Source organism: Lytechinus pictus, chromosome 6 (assembly GCF_037042905.1).
Source record: "Lytechinus pictus isolate F3 Inbred chromosome 6, Lp3.0, whole genome shotgun sequence".
NCBI classification, from domain to species: domain Eukaryota; kingdom Metazoa; phylum Echinodermata; class Echinoidea; order Temnopleuroida; family Toxopneustidae; genus Lytechinus; species Lytechinus pictus.
Genome location: NC_087250.1, coordinates 22,027,778 through 22,046,326, shown reverse-complemented (window position 1 = coordinate 22,046,326; position 18,549 = coordinate 22,027,778). Strand labels below are relative to the sequence as shown.

The following is an 18,549-nucleotide window of genomic DNA, read 5'->3' as shown; positions in this document are numbered from 1 at the left end:
GATGATTTGTCTGATGACACGCCAAGAGCTTTTGAGAAAATAGCATTTACCATATGATCTATGCTGGAGGGACCGTTAGCTTGTGACGTCACAAAATATATATATATTTTTAAAATCACTTTCGTTATTTTTGGACAGATTCTCATCCAACATTCAATGACATTTTACTTTATTTTGATACTGTTTATTATTCTTTGCCCCGACTCCCCCTACCCTCTCCCCCCCCCCCCCTCTCACGGACTAGCTCTACGTACTCTCACACATCATTTCATCACAAATACTATTGGCTCATGTATACCAACCATAACCAACTCTAATCGACAAAACATTTAACCATATGGTGGTAGAATTTAACAACATTTCACCTCTTAAAATTTGCAAGCATTTTTTTTCTTAAAAAATAAACAAAAAGTATTGGAAATTTGGTTCTTGTATTTATATTGCCCTGTATGTAATGAGCTTTGGTCTATTAATGGGACTATAAAGTAGGTATACAATACAAATGTACAAAAAAAAAGTTTAACATTCAATATTTAATGATATCAATAATCATACAATATTTCAATTGTTGAAAATTTGGCAAAGTCAACCTCTTCATTGACAATAACAGCAATTCTACACATTCAGGTAGAAATGAAACTTGATTTCACATAATGAGAAAAAAATACTTCATATAATAAAAAAAAAAAGAGTTGATGTCATTATTTCATCTTCATCATTCGCTCTCTGACTTGGATGTGCAAAAAAAATATTTATGTAACCATTTTGTAAAATTGAGCAAAACTTTAAAATATCATAAATTCCTCCAATGCAATTACATTTTGAGCATCATGCTTGTTTAAATAAGCTTTTTGTCGGGTCTGACTTGACCTCAGTTTCATCCGTAACCTGGCAATGAAATAATTTGTGATTTCTTAGATCACAATTGCACCGACTTTGCAGATTATTGATTTTTAAATGTGAATTCATAAGCATAAGAAACACAACACCAATTGATTCAAATGTGAGATGCAAAAGTTTGTAGTTATTAGGGACCCCGGTTTTCCATTTTCTAGAATTCAAATTACATGTCCTTTTGTGTCCATTCTAATGATTTTCTTTAGTGACATAATGGACCTAGAAGCTTTAAATACTGTATGCTAAGCACTCTAAAATGTTTTGATAGGCAGATAATTTTGCAATTACTTTCATGATAATATTAATACATCTTTTTTTTTGTGGGGGGGGGGCTGATTTATTTAATTTTCTGTGAAATTCCATGATTTTTGTGATTCAGTTTCTGTTTTCGGGAAGACTGGGGACCCAACTTTATACAGGTAGAAAACTGCCCAGATTTGTCCAAAGAACATGGAAATATATCTATAGGTGACCTAGTTGCCACCTCCAAACAAACAATAAGTTGACCCAAATTAATTTAGAAATTTTCAATGAACTTGAAAAAAAAAAACACATCCTACACTTTATAAAACTTGTCAACACTGATCAACAATAACCCCAGATGAACTTGTGAATACAGAAGAAATTCAGCAAGAACTTCAAAATATAAGGAGACAGCAAGGTTTGAAGCTTGGGGTTCACTCAAGCTTCCAGCAGCTTCATTTGTACAGTGTATTTTGCAGTAATCATCAGCACGTATGTCTCTTATAACAAGCATCTGAATAGAAAGTTTGAACACACCCATTCTGTTAAAACAGGGAAAAGTTAACATATAAAAGTATAAAGATTCATGCGGAAAGTCTTGGGGACACAGAAACCAATTGAAGAGGCAGATCCCATGAAAGAAATACATGGATATTCCATGAGTGTTGGCATCAAATAATATTGCATCCGTAATGAGTGAACTGTTTATGTTGAAAAAGGATAATGTACATTACATGGAGCTGGCAAGAAATATTCTATAGATGTATGAAGGCCTCAGTCCAAGGGGTATTACATCAATCTTGACTACTATTATTTGGTACAAGTATCCAGGGAGGGAAAGAAACATTACAATATCAATCATTTGATAGTGTATTTTCTAATACTTGAACTTGCTTACAAAAGTGAGGCACAATCATAGTTCAACAACAATTCATTTTTTTGAATAAGGGTCTGACATGATTCATTATCTGATGTTATCTTCCGAGGACCCAGCTGGTAACCTATCTGGGAGATAGAGGGGCATGATTCATAAAGAGTTAAAGAGTTTAATGAATCAAACTATTATGGTAACTTGGCCATTGTGGAACCTGCCGTGGTTAAAGGGGGTTTATTTCCAATCGTCTAATGCCAACTCATTTACTATCATTTGGTCTACTATCAGTTCGTCCACTATCCACATGGTCTATATCCATTCCGTCCACTCACCATTTTGTCTAATAAACAGTTGGTCCAATAGACATTGAATCCAAAATTACATGTAAGTCTAATTGGACTGAGTGATAATTGTGCAAAATGAAATGGATATTAGACCAACTGGTTATTCATGGTTCCCAGCTTTTCAAGAAAACCATATTTCCTGATATTTCCCTGATGAGGTTTAGAAATTTCCTGATAATTATTCAAACCCATTTCCAGTGTCGCATGTTTTGTAAGTTGTTGCAGTGAATCACATTTATTTTCAGCATAAAATTTTGTACTACAGTCAAAGAGGCTACACTAAAAAACACCATAACCAGTCATTCAATGGATGTTGTTTTGATATGCAACAAAATATGAGTCGTACTTTCAACTTTTGGGCCAATCAGAATTCTCTGATTTTCCCCTCATTTGAGGCATTTTCCCTGATTTGAGGTATTTTTGATCAAATTCCCTGATTTTCTCTGACTGGAAAAAAGTAAAATAATTTTCCCTGATTTCCCTCATTAGCTGGGAACCCTGAACTGTGCTCTTTTCTGATGTTTTATGAAAAGTGAGGAAAACTAATTCAGGTTCCTAGACAATTATGAATGAATAATATGAAAATTTAGTTAATGAATAGAGCGTGTATGTCACAGTTGGGTCATAGACAAAAATTGTGATTAGACAAGGTGATGCTTGGACCGAATCGTCATTGGACCAAATGGTTATCAAACGAATTGTTGATTGAACAAAAAATGAAAGTAGACCATGTGGTGAGTGGACAAGTTGGCAGTGGACGAATTGGCAAATTATTGTTTAACGGCTCAGTTTCAAATCACAATCAAGGTTTCTATGGTATTTACAATAATAGCAAAGTCATCATAGTTGTACGTATTTTTTAAAAGGGCTCCGAGTGATAGAATTGATTCTGCTTGTACATGTAGTACTATTTGGAATGGAACTCTTCACATAACACACATTTTACAATTGCTTAAACAGTCTAGCCCTTACGTTAGCCAGAGAAAACTCAGGCTCAATATTGGGTCTACAGGGCCCTTCTTACAAAGAGTTGCGATTGATTCCATCAACCACAACTATGGATTACCAGCAACCTTAACATCTAAAATGAAAATTTGCTCAAAATATTTTCTAGATATGATGTATTGGTCTCTTGAAAATTCAGTGTGCTTCTCTTTGTTTACAGAGGACATTGTAAAAACTTCCTGTAAACAAATGATGACATTAATGGATTTCCATTGGATGGATTAATTGGATAAATCGTTACTCTTAGTAAGATGGGGACCAGGGGCCCGTTGCTAAAAGAGTTGCGATCAAATGCAACTCAAAAATCTTGCGCAACTTGATTTTCAGCCAATGAAGCACCCGCATTCGGGACTTGCGTTTAACGCAACTCTTTCTGCAACAGGCCCCAGATGAATGTTCTTAAAGTTGAAGATGCATAGGTTATGTATTGGTTTCCTCAGCATGCAGATTCATATGGGATGAATACTTTCTCTTGTCCCTAAAGCCTTCTTGGCAAACATTGCACTTGTATGGGGTGTTTTCAGCATGTGTCTTCATATGGCCCACAAGCGTGCTACTCTGTGTGAACGCCTTGTCACACACGTAACACTGGTATGGCTTATCCCCGGTGTGGATCCGAAAGTGTGTGCTCAAATGATCCTTAGTGCTAAATCGTTTCTCGCACACGCTGCATTCGAACGGTTGGTCCCCGCTGTGGATTCGAACGTGCCTCCGAAGGTTGCTGCTGTCCCGGAAGTTCTTACCGCAGATGCTGCAACAATATGGCTGCTCACCGGAGTGAATACGTTTATGAACAGTGAGGGCGCTGTTCTGAGTGAAGGATTTGTCGCAGAGATCGCATCGGTATGGTTTTTCCCCGCTGTGCGTCCTGAGGTGGCAAGTAAGGGTATTGCTTTTCCCGAAGGTCTTATCACAGATGTGACACTGGTAAGGATGCTGCCCAGCATGGATCCGTTTATGCGTTGCCAACATGCCCTCGGTTCTGCAGATCTTGTCACAAACGTCACATCTGATGAGCTTGACTTGTACGTGGGTGAGTAGGTGCAAGCTAAGACTGGAGCGGCTGTTGAAGGATTCCTCACATTGAGTGCATTTGTGAATTCCCCTGAGAACATCTTCAGAGACATCAACACACTTTGTCTGGTCTTCTCTTCCATCACATTCCCCACATAGAGGTTTCTGCTTACCAACTTTATTATCCCCTTCATTGACTGGTCTCTGACAATTCTTGCATAGGTAAGAATTCTGCTTTTGAGATCTACCTGACGACTTTATATCTCCGACAGAAGTTTTGGTCTTTGAGATACCCACCTTACAGCGATGGCTGTTTAGGTTTGCTTGAGGAACATATTCTTTGCACACAGCACATTGCTGTCCGGGTGGTTTCTCAAGGATAATGCCACCAGAAGCAGAACCTACAAACGCTTCACCAACTACTAGACTCTCCACTACTAAACATTTCTTTTCTGCAAGGTCATTTTCAACAGATTTACCAGTCTTTGTTGGCTGAAGCATTTGTCCTCTGCTAATTTTCCTTTTCTTTGAAAGTTTGTCTCTATCTTTGCTCTGGAAGACACCTGAACCCACTCTCTTCTGTTCCTTCCTACTGGTATTGGTCTTCTCAGGAATGTTCCTAGTAACACCTGAAAAAAAAGTAAACAGCATCTCAATAATATATCTTCTATTATAACATATCCTGATTCTTGTAAAAAATAACTCTGATTTTTTAATATTTTAGGGAATGGAAACAGATTGTTGACCACTGAAAAAAATGGCCCAACAGATATAACAAGCGTGCATGGAGTAGGTTTTAAAACTAATAAATGTCAAGAAAATAACAGTCAACAAAAATTATTTGCAAATTCGACATTAAATTTGGCTCTCCTGACCACAAGCTGTCAAATAGGTTTTGACAGTACAATGCAAAAACTCTGGTGTCCACACTAGAGAAGTGTTAAACAACACCAGTTTCGTTTTGGTCTAACACCAGACAGGTGTTTATACAACACCAATTAGTATCAAAACAGCATCGGTTTGATTCCAAACTGGTGTTGTTTCAACACTTCTCTGGTGTGGACACATATAGATTCCGAGCTGGAGTTAAATCAACACCGGAGTGTATGTAGACAACTTACATACAAAACTATTTTAATCTTCATATACCGGTACTTTGAGCATATAAAAGTAAATATACTTAATACAAGCAGGAAAAAACCGGGGGGCTACGTCGTTCAAAGAGTTTCAAAATGAGGCAATTGAATCAACACTAAATTTGGACTGATGTCAATTATGAATATGTGTAATTTTGAGCTGGCCACGGTTTTTTTTTTCATGGGCTGCTTTCAACAACCTACCGCTAGAAATCTGCTACAATGAATAAACATTTAACACTGCAATGAATGGGGATTATCTGGAGCTTTTTTTTCAATTTCAAGCCCTAAAAACCTTCTCCAGTTGCACATTCCTTCAATCAATTACATAACATAATAAAATGGACCATAGAGGTTTGCTGCATCCAACTTTCAAATCAAATATAACCAAAGAGATTATCCACCTTTCTCTGATCATGCAGGCCTCTGATAGGATCAAAGTTAAATTGCCTTTGATTTTTGAGAAAAAAAAACTATATTTTGAAAACTAAGAATACCCTGCCCCTCCAGAGTGAAAAGTAGGACCCAAGTCAGCTTCTTTGGTGGAAAAAGTAAAAGTAAAATATCTGCTGATTTTACTTTTCAGGAAGGTACCCAAACAAGACTCTAAGCCACTTTCAATTTTTTTAATTCGCTCCCAAGCTCTTCATTGACAAACATATGAGAGAAGGGAAAGCCGCAGTGAAATCCAACTTACTTAACACACCAGGGGGCCGTTTCATAAAGCTGTTCATAAGATAAGATCGACTTTAAGAATGACTGGTGAACCTTTCTTACGTGCCAAACCATCGCCAATGAATATACCATTTACCACAAGAAAGGATCACCAGTCGTTCTTAAAGTCGCTCTTAACTTAACGAACAGCTTTATGAAACACCCACCAGGGATTTTGTCAAGGCCAGTAGTTCTGTGTCATGAAGCTGCTGGAGAATCTCCTACAGACTTTGTACAAGCGACTCAGGCCAAGGCTGGCAAAATGTGACCAACCAAATCAAACAATAAGTCGCCAGGGAAGGTAAATACCCAAAATAGTAATTTGGTCTTTAGAAAAGCAAGTGTTAAAAAACAAGCTGATATGAACAGGTAATTCTTCATCTTACCGTCAATATTTGAAGTTGTAAAGTTGAATAAAAGACAAGATCTAAGAGTTTCTTTAACACCAATTTTTGCAGACTGCTGGGAAATTTCTTTGAGATTGCACAGTGTGCACATCTCATGCTTGAGTGAACCCCAAACTTCAAAAAAATTGTTTTCTCCTATTTTTTAAAAGCCGTCGCTGAATTTATATTGCATTCAAGCAAGTACTTGTGAGGGGTATCGTTGATCAATTTTGACAGGTTGTATGATTTTAAAGCTTAGAATGAGTTTTTCAAGCTCAATGAAAATCTCAAAATTCATTTTTGCTGACTTATTGTTGGTTGTGGGGTGGCTGGTCACAGATGTGGCCTCGAGATCAGCTCTGACTATATATAAATACACACAAAAATAATCACCTACCATGAAGAAAGGAGTCTTTGTCAGGTTCAGCATCCGCTGCAACACTTGAAGCTTCCTCGGATTCCTTCACAGTTCGCAATTTGTTCACAATTTTATCAAGACTTGGCATTCTTGAATTCTTGGACGTAAGGCCAGATTGCAGGATCGTCCCATCTGCTTTACTTAAACCTCGCCCCTGGAGATGCAATGCTTTGGGGGTCTTCTCCAAACGATTACCAACGATGTCCCTATGTAATTGGAGACCTAGATCCCCAACAGGATCTTTATCTTCATTTGCACATACATGAAGTCTGTGATCTGCTGATTCGACTGTCCCAAATGGAAGACTTCTGGGCATTTCCCCTTGATTTGACCAATCATTCTGCTGGAATGTGCCCTTGTTCTTTCTGACATGTTGGTTATCTCCCTTTGTTTTCAATGTCTTGTGGAGAGGCCGCAAAGGAATCATTCCTTGCCTTGTTTGGTTCTTGCACCCATCTTCACTCTCTTCCATGTTGCTATCTGGACGACCAGATTGTTCACTGGCAAGCATGTAACTGTCCTGATTTTCCTCGTGCTCTTGTGAGCTGTCATGAAGACCTAAATCTTGATCATTGTCAATAAAGTGATTCTCACGCTGATGATGTAACACTTCACTTTTGCTCATCCTTGGTGTGTCCAGGGCCCTCTTTTGGTCTTGAAGCTGGGAGTGGCAGGGTTCTTTAGCAAGCACATTGGCATATTGTGCGGTTTCGGTTGGGCAAGTCTGATGCACTGTACTTCTGAAAAATATAATTCCAAGAATTGAAGGTCAACAATAATTAGAGAAGAGAGGGTAACGGATAGGGGCATAAAAAGACAATTTCACAAGAAAAGAAGGAATAAATTAGTAAGAGATACATCATGCGTATCCTAAAGAACTTGGGGTAATAGCAGTCGTACTAGCATATCCTGCATAAACGTGATTCACTGATTCAATCATATTCATTTGCATGAGCTGATGGGGGGGCATTTTTTGTCAATAGCTTCTATGGTAGAGGCGTTTGACACAAAATTCTTGTTCAGCATTCCTGCCCCCCAATGATCAATCCTGGATTTGCCCATTTTACTTTGAGTTTGAAACCTGTTATTAGTTTAAATCTTAGAACTGTAAATCATTACGAGGAGGAAATATATGGCTAGTTCCGTACATTTGCATTTTAGATTCATTGAATACACAGAACTTTGCCTGCCCACTACTGATGCTAAATGTAACAATTTGATAGGGAGCATTTCAGGAAACGGATAGTCAGTGAAAATTGTTGTAAGCTAGCCAAACCCTTTCATTTGATTGGCCAAAAGCAATTTAGTCGGCCAAAAGCCTGACTACTACTTCTAGCACTTGTTTCATGAAGCACTCCATTGTTGCCCACCTCCTTTGGAATTTGAAAAAAAATTGATACAAAATAAAAAAATGTGTATCCAGGTAATCATGTTCAATAAGCGCAGATCCAGTGTCAGACTGGGTGGGAATCTGTCCGAAAATTTTGACAAGCAGAAAAAAAAGGTCATCATTCATATCACGGGGTGCGCAATGAAGGCGTTCTACATGCTGCACCATAACTTTTCCAAATTTTACGGGGTGCGTCTGCACATTACACCCCCCGGACCCACATCTGGGCCCTGTCTTACATAGCCTTGAGGACTCCATGATGATATTTTTTAATATTTTGTCATATACTTCTTTATCATGGAGCCTTGAACTGCATGTCATATATGTATAAGAGACATTTGTAAACAAGGATGGATTTCCCTAGGAAATCCATCTGTTAAGATAAAAATCACGTACATTTTTTTTATTTTATTTATTTTTACACCCTGCGGAAGCGGGGTGGGGGGGCTTCAGCCCCCCCTTTTTTTTCTCCAAAACCGTGTACAAAAACGTAAAAATTACCATATGATTGTGATTTTTTGCATGGTCAGCCTGCCCCCCTCCCACTTTGAAAACCAATTTTGGAAACCTTCATACGCATTAGGCATATGAAGGTGTAAAAATAAATAAAATCAAAAACATTTACGTGATTTTTATCTTAAAAGATGGATTTCCTAGGGAAATTCATCTTTGTTTACAAGTGTCTCTTATACATATATGGCAGGCAGTTCAAGGCTCCATGATGAAGAAGTATATGTCAAAATATTAAAAAATATCATCATGGAGTCCTCAAGGCTAGTCTTACAAAGAGTTATGATTGATCCAATCAATCTCAATTGTATGGAAATCCATCCAGCATCACTTTTTCTTAAAGATCTTTGCATAATCTACTTTAATAGCAAACAAAGAGAATCACACTGAAATCTTCAAGAGATCAATATACACCATAGATCTAGAGAATGTTAAAAAAAAATGCATTTTAGATGTTGATGTTGCTGGGCATCCATAGTTGTGGTTGATCCGATCAATCGTAACTCTTTGTATGATGAGGCCCTGTTCAAACCCTCACCTCAAAGGGGTTTCAATTTCAGATATGACCCATCTCTCATTGACCGATGACCTTTGACCTTCCTCTCCATGGTGAGTAGTAGAATCAGATCTGTGTTCCACTGCTGAATTATCCATTCGTCTTTACAAAATTCTAATGAATCACAAACAAAACATAAATGGCTACAAATTAATAATTATTTAGACCAGTAGTCATTTCATAAAGTATGGTAGTGGATCGTATTACCAAACACTTTTCATGAATTCAATCATATCAAACACATTATTCTCATAAAATTCACCAAACTTTTAACATAAATACACAATTACCTACAAAATATAAATATGGGAAAATTTTGCCAAAATCGTTTTTCCTTTTTACGACATTAGCTTCTAATCGGACCCCTCTTCGCAAATGAAATATTTTGGTCACTTGAAAAAGGTATTGTATTACCGAACGTGTGTTTTCTATGGGAAAAGTTGAGAAAACAACAAAAACACTTATGAGCTATTTTGACCATATTTTATTATTGTTAGAATATTAAGACTTTGAAAATGTGTTTTTGACCATTTTTCATCAATTTCTATTCAAGTTCTCTTTGGGAGGATGTTGCAAAATTTTGAGCGTATGAATTTATTTTCTGATGCGTATGATGCATGCGTTCTGTAATACAAGGCCGGTCGGTAATACAATCACTCACTATACTAATATTACTAAGTAGTTCTTAACTTACAAAGGGCTTTTCCAGATTTAGTAAAGTATGGTTTGGAAAGATCTAACTTAAAGTGACTAGGGCAAAGAGCAGACAAACAAAAGTCACAGTCAAAGTCATCATAATATTAATAACATTAACATTTAACGAAGTTAGTTAGTTCGAGGAATCCTGGGGAGTGTTTCATCAACATTTTTGTCCGACAAGTTGTCAGATCTGACAACTTCCCTTGATGTTGATTGGCTAAGGAGCACTGTTACTATGGCAACTGTCGGATAAAATGGGACTTGTCGGATAAAACGTCCAACAAGTCCTTTCATGAAACGCTCCCCAGGACCAGGCTAATAATGAAATTAACCGGTAGGTGTCTGGAGAAAAAAATAATTTTTCGTATTTCAAGAAAATATCACATTTTCTTTGTGAATTTGAAGAGAAGTGACCTTCAAACTGACAGAAATGTAACATTTTTGAAAAAAATCCAATTATTGGCTGCAAAAAAGAAGAATGAAATTAGGTAAATTTTCAGCATTTCTCTGCCATAGTGTATTTAAGAAATGGACACACATAATTCCAAATTTTAAGCTTCCGAGAGCTGTTATAAATTTATCATTAATGCCAAAAACTTGTCCATAAAGAGTCCAATAGGATTTTTTATGCTCTTTCTGATGGTATGATTTTTATAAAGATTTGGAAACCAGATCACAATGAAAAATTGCGACAAAGTGAAAAAAATTGTGCAAAACAGAAATTTCATTTTCCCATAGAAAACGCATGGGGAAATGGCAATCTCAACACACACACAAATAAGGGTTTGCAATTTATCTCTAAGACTAAATCCTTATAAAATGATCATATTATAATATAAACTTGTCCTTACTGTCAAAAGAAGCCCCTGAATTTTCTCTTTCCATACATGCCAAACACAAGTTAATAATCAATTCAGATCACATTTTTCTAGCAGCCAGAGCCTGAACTTCCCGAAAAAATGTGCCATATTTTCCCCTAAAGCAGCCTGTTTTATGCTGACACTTTTCAGTGAGTGTGGCTTCAGACACCCTAAATCCTATTAATTAAATTAACGTTCTGCAATCATTTTATTTTTGATAGGGCCTAGATATTATTTGGCATTACTTTGATGAACGGTTGCATGTCTCAAAGATTGTAATGAACGAGCTGGTGATGATACCCCCCCCCCCCCCATAAAAAAGGAAAGAAAAAAAGAAAACTTTATCTTGACTCCCTTGAGCTCTGATACCACCAGCGCGGCAGAATACTTCCCGGAACTTCCCCATGGACACTGGCTTTACGTGCCGATCATCACTCGCTTGTTGATGGCAATCACACTCATACAATCCAGGATCTAAGCCGGTTTTATTTTACAAGTTATAAAATTTGAACTTACATTCATCTAAACTGACCCTAAATTCTCAAATTTGAAAATACCTGGGCCAGAAAACCAAGCAATTTTCCGTCACCTCCTTTTGCTTTCTCGGGCTCGGGCTCGGCTCTCAAAACGACCATCCATACACGGCATTCCATAAACGAAACTAACTATGTTATGCCAAGCCAAATTAAACCAACAGTAATTGTGCGATTATTTCATGCAGCTGTTGTTTTGCGTGATTCGTTTATTGCATTTTCATACATTCATTCCCTGACTTTCATTTATTTTTCTCGGTATATCTTAATGATTTTATTTTTTCTAAGTAATTTTAGTTTTGTTTTTATTATTTTTGTACCGGTACGTTTATTTATTTATTTTAAATATTTTCCTGATGGAAAATTTTTGTCTCAGTGTAGGCTTATTATTATAATGTTGTTTATTTGTTTGTTTTAATCCAAGATGACAGAAAATCAGGGGCGTAGACAACGGGGGGGATGAGGGGGATGCATCCCCCCCCCACCTCACAAGGTGGGGGGGATGGCATGTACAATCATCCCCCCCAGGTTTTTTGGAATGATATTTGGTTACTTAATAAGTCATAATGATGATAATAATAGTAAATTACAATTACAATAATGATGAGGATTATTATTATCATCATCATAATTATTATTATTATTAATATTATAATTGTTATCATTATTATTATTACTATTAGTAATAATAATAATGATAACAATTATAATATTAATAATAATAATAATTATGATGATGATAATAATAATCCTCATCATTATTGTAATTGTGTTTATTGTTATTAGCCGCATTCACACGGTGAAAGCCAATTCAGACGGTAAAAAAAAGAAAATCTTACAAGTATTTACTGGGCAGGAACGAAAAGAGGCGCAAGATATTTGGTTTCTAAGACACAAATTTGCAAGACTACAAAAGTAAAACTGACTAAGAGACCGATATGTTTGTTTGTTGAGCCATGAATGCTCCTTAAGTAAGTTTACCAACTTACCGCATGTCTCTATTATCTGATTAGCAACTGTTAATCAAGCTGTTTTTGGTATGGGAATGAAGCAACAACTTTTTTCTTTTCATCGAGACTACTTTTCAGGCACGAACCGAGTACTAGCAATACCTTCTCATATATGATATGTATTATATTTATTTATTTATTTATTAGTTTATATCAGATTATATTACAGGTATATGATATTTATACATATATATATACATTATATGCATTTATTTATTTATTTATATATTTATATACACGTTATTTTCTCAAGTCGGTTTTTATTGAAATACATGTGTGGTCTGGCCCACTCGTGTTATAGGCATTATACATTGTGTGCAAAATGCATCAGCGCAATCTAAAACAGAATAGAAAATGAATGTGATACAACAGTATACATAATAATTCGTGACAGAGAGTACCATACTACTATCTTTATAACAAGTATTATTCAAACAAACATATATAATTATGTATAATCATGAATTGTTCAACTTCATGCTCCCACTATATGACTATTGTTACACTAATACTGATATCAGGACTGACTGGTATACATTAGTTTGTTTTTAAGCTTGCAGCAGCTACATCTTTTCTGCATTGTTAACTATTTATTTATTTTTGTTTTATTTAAGATGCACTTTGTTTTGTATTCATTTAAAGTATGTTGATTGATGCATGAAGACATAAGTTTGAAATGTTTAAAGAAGATTGTTTCATGTAAAGCGCAGTGTGAATTTACCCTGTCTTGAAATGCGAGATAAAAGGAACCTATTAGTATTAGCATTATTATTTGTATTAGTATTATTTTTTATTTGTATTATTATTATTATTATTATTATTATTCCTCTAAACAGGATCAAGTCCGTATTTTTTTCTTGAATAACTTTGCTCTAACAAAAAGCACCAAGTAATTTCAAGTGCAACTAGGAACTTTACACTACTAATGTCCGAGAGTCTTACTTATCAATCTGGTTGTACCCAAGATAGCTGCCTTCTGAATGTCGTACATCCGAAGGTGAGGAGAGATCTTGGTTATGCAGGCTTCCATTCCCTTCTTCACCATTCCTGAGTGACCAATGATGACTGGTGTGACCTCTGCTTTCACGTTCCACATCCTCTCGATCTCAATCCTTAGGTCTTGATACTTGAGCCGTTTGTCTCTTTCCTTTACAGCAATGTTGATATCATGGGGAACAGAGACCTCAATGATATTTACTACGTTGTCGTCTCTGACGATGATGTCCGGCTTGTTGCAGTTGATGGTTCTATCCGTTAGTATGCCACAGTTCCAATATATGGTGCTGTTATTGATCGTGGTGATCGTTTGTGGCTGATGTTCCCAAGCGTGATCACAAGTCATTTTACCGCGATCCTTCAGTAGTTGCCAATGGATAACTTTGGCAATATTGTCATGTCTTGTGATGTACTCAGTTCCAGCAAGAGTCGAACATGCTGATACCAAATGCATGATTGTTTCGGTCTCTTTTCCACACATCCTGCAAGTGTCGTCTGTGTCTCTTCTGAGGATAGATTTTTCGTAGGCACGGGTCCTCACCACCTGGTCCTGAATAGCATAGACGAACCCTTCAGTTTCACCTCTTAGTCCCGCCGACTTAAGCCATTGATGTGTGTCTTTCTGGTCTACGAACTCCCGATGCGTCTGTTTCTCATGGTGGCCATGAAGTCGCTTGGATTTAAGTTGCTCTTGAAGTTTCTTGTGAAAGGAGCATTTAAGTCTTGCCTTCTCTTTTTCACCGTAGGGTAGTGTCAGTCGATGTTGTGCCAATAAGATAGATGCTTGCTTGTTAATGGAGTATATTGCTTGACATTTATCATAATCGAGGGATATACTCGTCAGTATATCAGGTGGATTGGATAGGTAGTTGGCGAGGTTCGTTGCTTCCATATTCCAGACCATCTCAATTTGTTGTAGACCTCTTCCATGAAGACATATTGTTATTTGTTTGTTGTTTATGTGTTCTATTCACAAATGGCCACAGAGGTTGTTTTCATTCATAACCACATACCCATATCAAGACAACAAAGACTATACCTGCGTGTACACAATTGACATTGGTTTTTTTTCTGAAGAGGTGTAACAGCAAAATTCACAGAGATAGATAAATACGTAGTGTGGTTCAATATGCAATACTATGTGTCAGTCCATTCTGTATTCGTATGCCACGGTGTGTAGATCTTGTCGATGTATGTCTGTCCATTCAAGGCGTAGTATGTGTGTGGTGCGCGCACCCGTGTGTGTGTGTGTGTGGGGGGGGGTGAGTATGTGTGCGGGTGTGTGCGCGCTTGTGTGTGTTATTTTACCTCATTAAGTATGCATCAGATTGCACGATTTCAAGTTCAAAATTGCAAAAGCTCCCTACCGTGGGAGGGGGGACACCCCCCCTCCCACACCCTCCCCCCGCTCGGTCGCTTCACTCCCTCGCACGGGCGCTTCGCGCCCTCACTAGCGTTGGCAGCCCAGTCATCCCCCCCAGGTGTACGAACCTGTCTACGCCACTGCAGAAAATCAACTAATTGTAGACTGAGTGAATATACTGCTGAGTTTACCAAACCTCAACCATCACTCCAACCCCGAAAAAGCATTTGCCTCACTTGTACGACTCTCAATAAGACAAAGTTCAACTTAACTGATTGCGATATGCAATTTATTGAGATAACAGATCGGAGCCTATTGCTTATACCTTGGTCACATTTGTTCTACGGCGCCCGTACGGCGAGTCGAGAACAGCCGTTTTAACATTTTTTTGTCCAACTATATATAGGTGGTTTGACTTAAAATTAATAAAACGGCTGTTTTCGACTCGCCGTACGGCCGCCGTAGAGCAAATGTGACCAAGGTATTAACCTGCAATGAATTATTCTGCTAATGGAAGATTAACCATTATTAACAATAATAACTGATAGCAAATAAAAGGACAAAGGCTGCTAATTTACAGTGAACGCCTTGTTCCACCTAGTATTAAATTATCGGCCAATATTAACTTTGGCTGAAGGGAAAAGGCATGCGCATGAAAGGACATCATGTAAGTTATTCCATTACATTTTTTATGGTAGAATGGTTTATTCCAATAATTAATTACAAATAAAAGGTATAGGATAAACATCTTATCATTTATACGACACTGCAAAATATAAAAGTATTATACAGTAGTTGTAGCAACAGCAGCAGCAGCTGCAGCAGTAGCGCATCATGCAGCAGTAATATCTTGGTCTTCGTGCATGGACATTATCCTAACTATTATTATTATTATTAGTACTACTATAGTAGTAGTCATTGTTATTATCATTATTATAATTATTATTACTATTATCATTATCATTATTATCATCATTATTATTACTATTATCATCATCAACATTATTACTACTTTTACTATTATTATCATTATTATTATTATAATTATTATTATTATTGTTATTAGTATTAGAAGTAGTAGTAGTAGTAGTAGTAGTAGTTGAGTAGTAGAAGTAGAAGTAGCAGCAGCAATAGCAGCAGCAGCGCATTGGACATAGTGTTGTTTGAAAACACACCGCCATTGTCCTCATGATCACAAACATATTGTTAAAGCTTTCTTGTAATTTCATATTTCACTACGTGAAATAGTACGTGAAAATCATTCTGTCAAATGTGACTAGATGTCAAATTAAAAAGCATTTCTTTCTTTACATATTTAAACCGCTTCTATCTTTGTTGTGCCATGCATATGCAATATAGGTAGGCCCTAGACGATATTTGCTACACAGTTTTCATAAAGTTTAATCATCGTAGCCAGTGTCTCCCTTTTCTTTACAGTGATTTTGATTTTTTTTTTCATTACAGTGTTAATAGTTACGATCACGGCAAGATCAGTAAGTGTTATTCTTCAATTGATTTAGTCAAATATCAAATTATTTATTTATCATACTGGTTTGATTGTCTATTCATCAATTGTTTCGTTTACTGTATTATTTTATTCATAACTCCTACTGAACTTGCTGAAATTATTAGACACAAAAAAGATGAAAAAAAAAAGAAAAAAAAAAAGAAAGAAAAAAAAGAAGCACAAAAAGATGTTCATTTCTATTTACTTTTCCTGGCATATTTTGTTGATGTCTGTGTGTGTTTTGACGAGTCTTAGATATAAGCGTTTTTTATCTTCAAAATTCGTTTTAATCTGTTTTGCTTCTTTCAAAATTATTATTTGAGCCCCAATTAATGTTTCTTTTATCCCATTTTACCTCTTTCCCTTTTCCCCTGCATCACTTAGTGGGTGAGTTATTGTTTTTCTATGGCCATCTTTCTGACCTTACTCAATGTTACAGAGAAGTGTATTTATCAAAGAAATTACTTGACCTTTATCATGTATGCTTCATTATAGGAAATAATAAAATAAATTTTAATTAAAAGGTCTAGGGATTGGTAAGAAAATGAGTTTGTTTCATTTAGCGAAAATGGTCTACAGCTATATAGCTTTTGACAGCTCTGCGATTAAACTTTTGACATTTTTACTCTGGATTTTTCTTAATTTCCCTATCATTTAGAAAAATAATTACTTGATTTGTAACATATGCTTCCTTATGGGATACTACAATAAAATAATTTTTTATTAGAAGGTGCAGGGGTTGGTAAGAAAATGAGTTTGTTTCATTTAGCGAAAATGGTCTACACCTATAATTATGAAGTTTATGACAGTTCTGCGATAAAACTGAATTTTTTGTTTAATTACCTTATCATCATGACCATCACATTTACCAAAACGTACATGGCATACAGGGTGTATTGGAAAGTGGCTTCGAGATTACTTTTAACCCGATATTACTTTTTCAAAGCAAAATATGTAACCATAGTAAAACTATATAAAAAAAAAATATGCGCAGAAAAAAAGTCTGCTTTTTAATCCTTGTTAATATTTTTAGTTTAGTCTTAGCCAATTGATTGCATAGTTGTTGTTTTTTCAATGTACATTAATTTTCATTTTTTCAATCTCTTCTCATGTTTTGGTGGTGTCGCTATGATAAGGAAGTAAGTATATTTTTATTATAATCCATTCGAGAACTGTTCGAAATATCAATTTTTTTTCATTGTTTTTGTCATAGATCTCATTATATGCGACATAAAAAAGATATAGTCTACTTTTACAAAATTAAGTATCCGAAGTTTCTGTATAATTATGCAATTCCACAGCTTGGCTTATTAGCATCATTGCATAAACTGTTGCATCTTTTTGAAAAGTTGAAATGGCATAACATTGTTGTAATTTGTTTTGTTTTGCTTTATTTTTTTGTGATGGGGTTTGGTTCAATCTGATAACAATCCACTTATATTATGTTTGCCAATACAATAAAAAAAAACCAAAATGTTTAAGTATTCTTGATAGGATAATTACAGATTGGCATTTTTTATTTTTTATTTATTAAGTGATTTATTTCATTTTTTGTTTTTATTCATTTTGATTTATCTAAGCAAAATTGGACTCGATGAATTAGGTTCCTGAACATTATACATTGGCGGCAGTATGCTACACTTTGCACCATATTGCGGTGCAAAGTAGCCCTACATTATGATAGGTGCAAATTTGCACCATTTTGAAGCAAAATTGCACGCACTCTTATAAGTCGAAAACAGTCATTCCTATGGGTTCGAACAACAACAATAAAACAAAACGTTTTTTGCACTACAATGCGTAAAAAAAAACGGGACAGATTTGAAAAGTCTATAAAATTTTTGTTTCAAATTATGATGTCTATATTCTGGTGTAAATAGGTGCTCTAAGGTCTTATCTTTGAAATGCAACTAAAAAAAATAAATTTTGTTCATGCTTGAGCGAACACGTGACGTTTTTGTTGGGGGTTCAAAAAGAGGCTTGCGCCAGAATTGCAGAATATGAGTAATATGATGATCAGACTTATTGCTAATCAGGACACTTCCTTTTGACCTTGTGCCACAATTTTCGAATTATGCTGTCAATTTTTATTTA

The 18,549-nt window shown here is 36.0% G+C and overlaps 1 protein-coding gene across 8 annotated transcripts; it reads right to left on the bottom strand.

Annotated features, from left to right (window-relative positions):
- Positions 1-518: 518 nt before the first annotated feature.
- Positions 519-11,723, bottom strand: LOC129263675 (zinc finger protein 888-like). Of its 8 annotated transcripts, none has more exons than XR_010293942.1 (5): positions 11,563-11,720; positions 9,470-9,601; positions 7,011-7,771; positions 2,974-5,006; positions 519-2,861 (listed from the first exon to the last, which is right to left on the bottom strand). XR_010293942.1 is itself a non-coding variant. In XM_064101192.1 (4 exons), exons 2-4 carry the CDS (start codon positions 9,583-9,585, stop codon positions 3,784-3,786), a joined length of 2,100 nt encoding a protein of 699 aa, XP_063957262.1. In that variant the 5' UTR covers positions 9,586-9,601; positions 11,604-11,723; the 3' UTR covers positions 519-3,783. The 8 variants fall into 8 exon arrangements, 4 of the variants coding, with proteins under 4 accessions (XP_063957262.1, XP_063957261.1, XP_063957263.1 ...); XR_010293943.1 differs by having other exon boundaries at positions 11,604-11,685; XR_010293944.1 differs by lacking the exon at positions 9,470-9,601 and having other exon boundaries at positions 11,563-11,709.
- Positions 11,724-18,549: the final 6,826 nt, after the last annotated feature.

Coding starts and splice junctions, on each gene's coding strand:
- LOC129263675 (XM_064101192.1), bottom strand. CDS start 9,585: ATGGATAATTCAGCAGTGGAACACAGATCTGATTCTACTACTCACCAT. Junction 7,772..9,469: donor GAAATTGAAACCCCTTTGAG/GTGAGGGTTTGA, acceptor TATATTTTTCAG/AAGTACAGTGCATCAGACTT. Junction 5,007..7,010: donor CAAAGACTCCTTTCTTCATG/GTAGGTGATTAT, acceptor CTTTTTTTTCAG/GTGTTACTAGGAACATTCCT.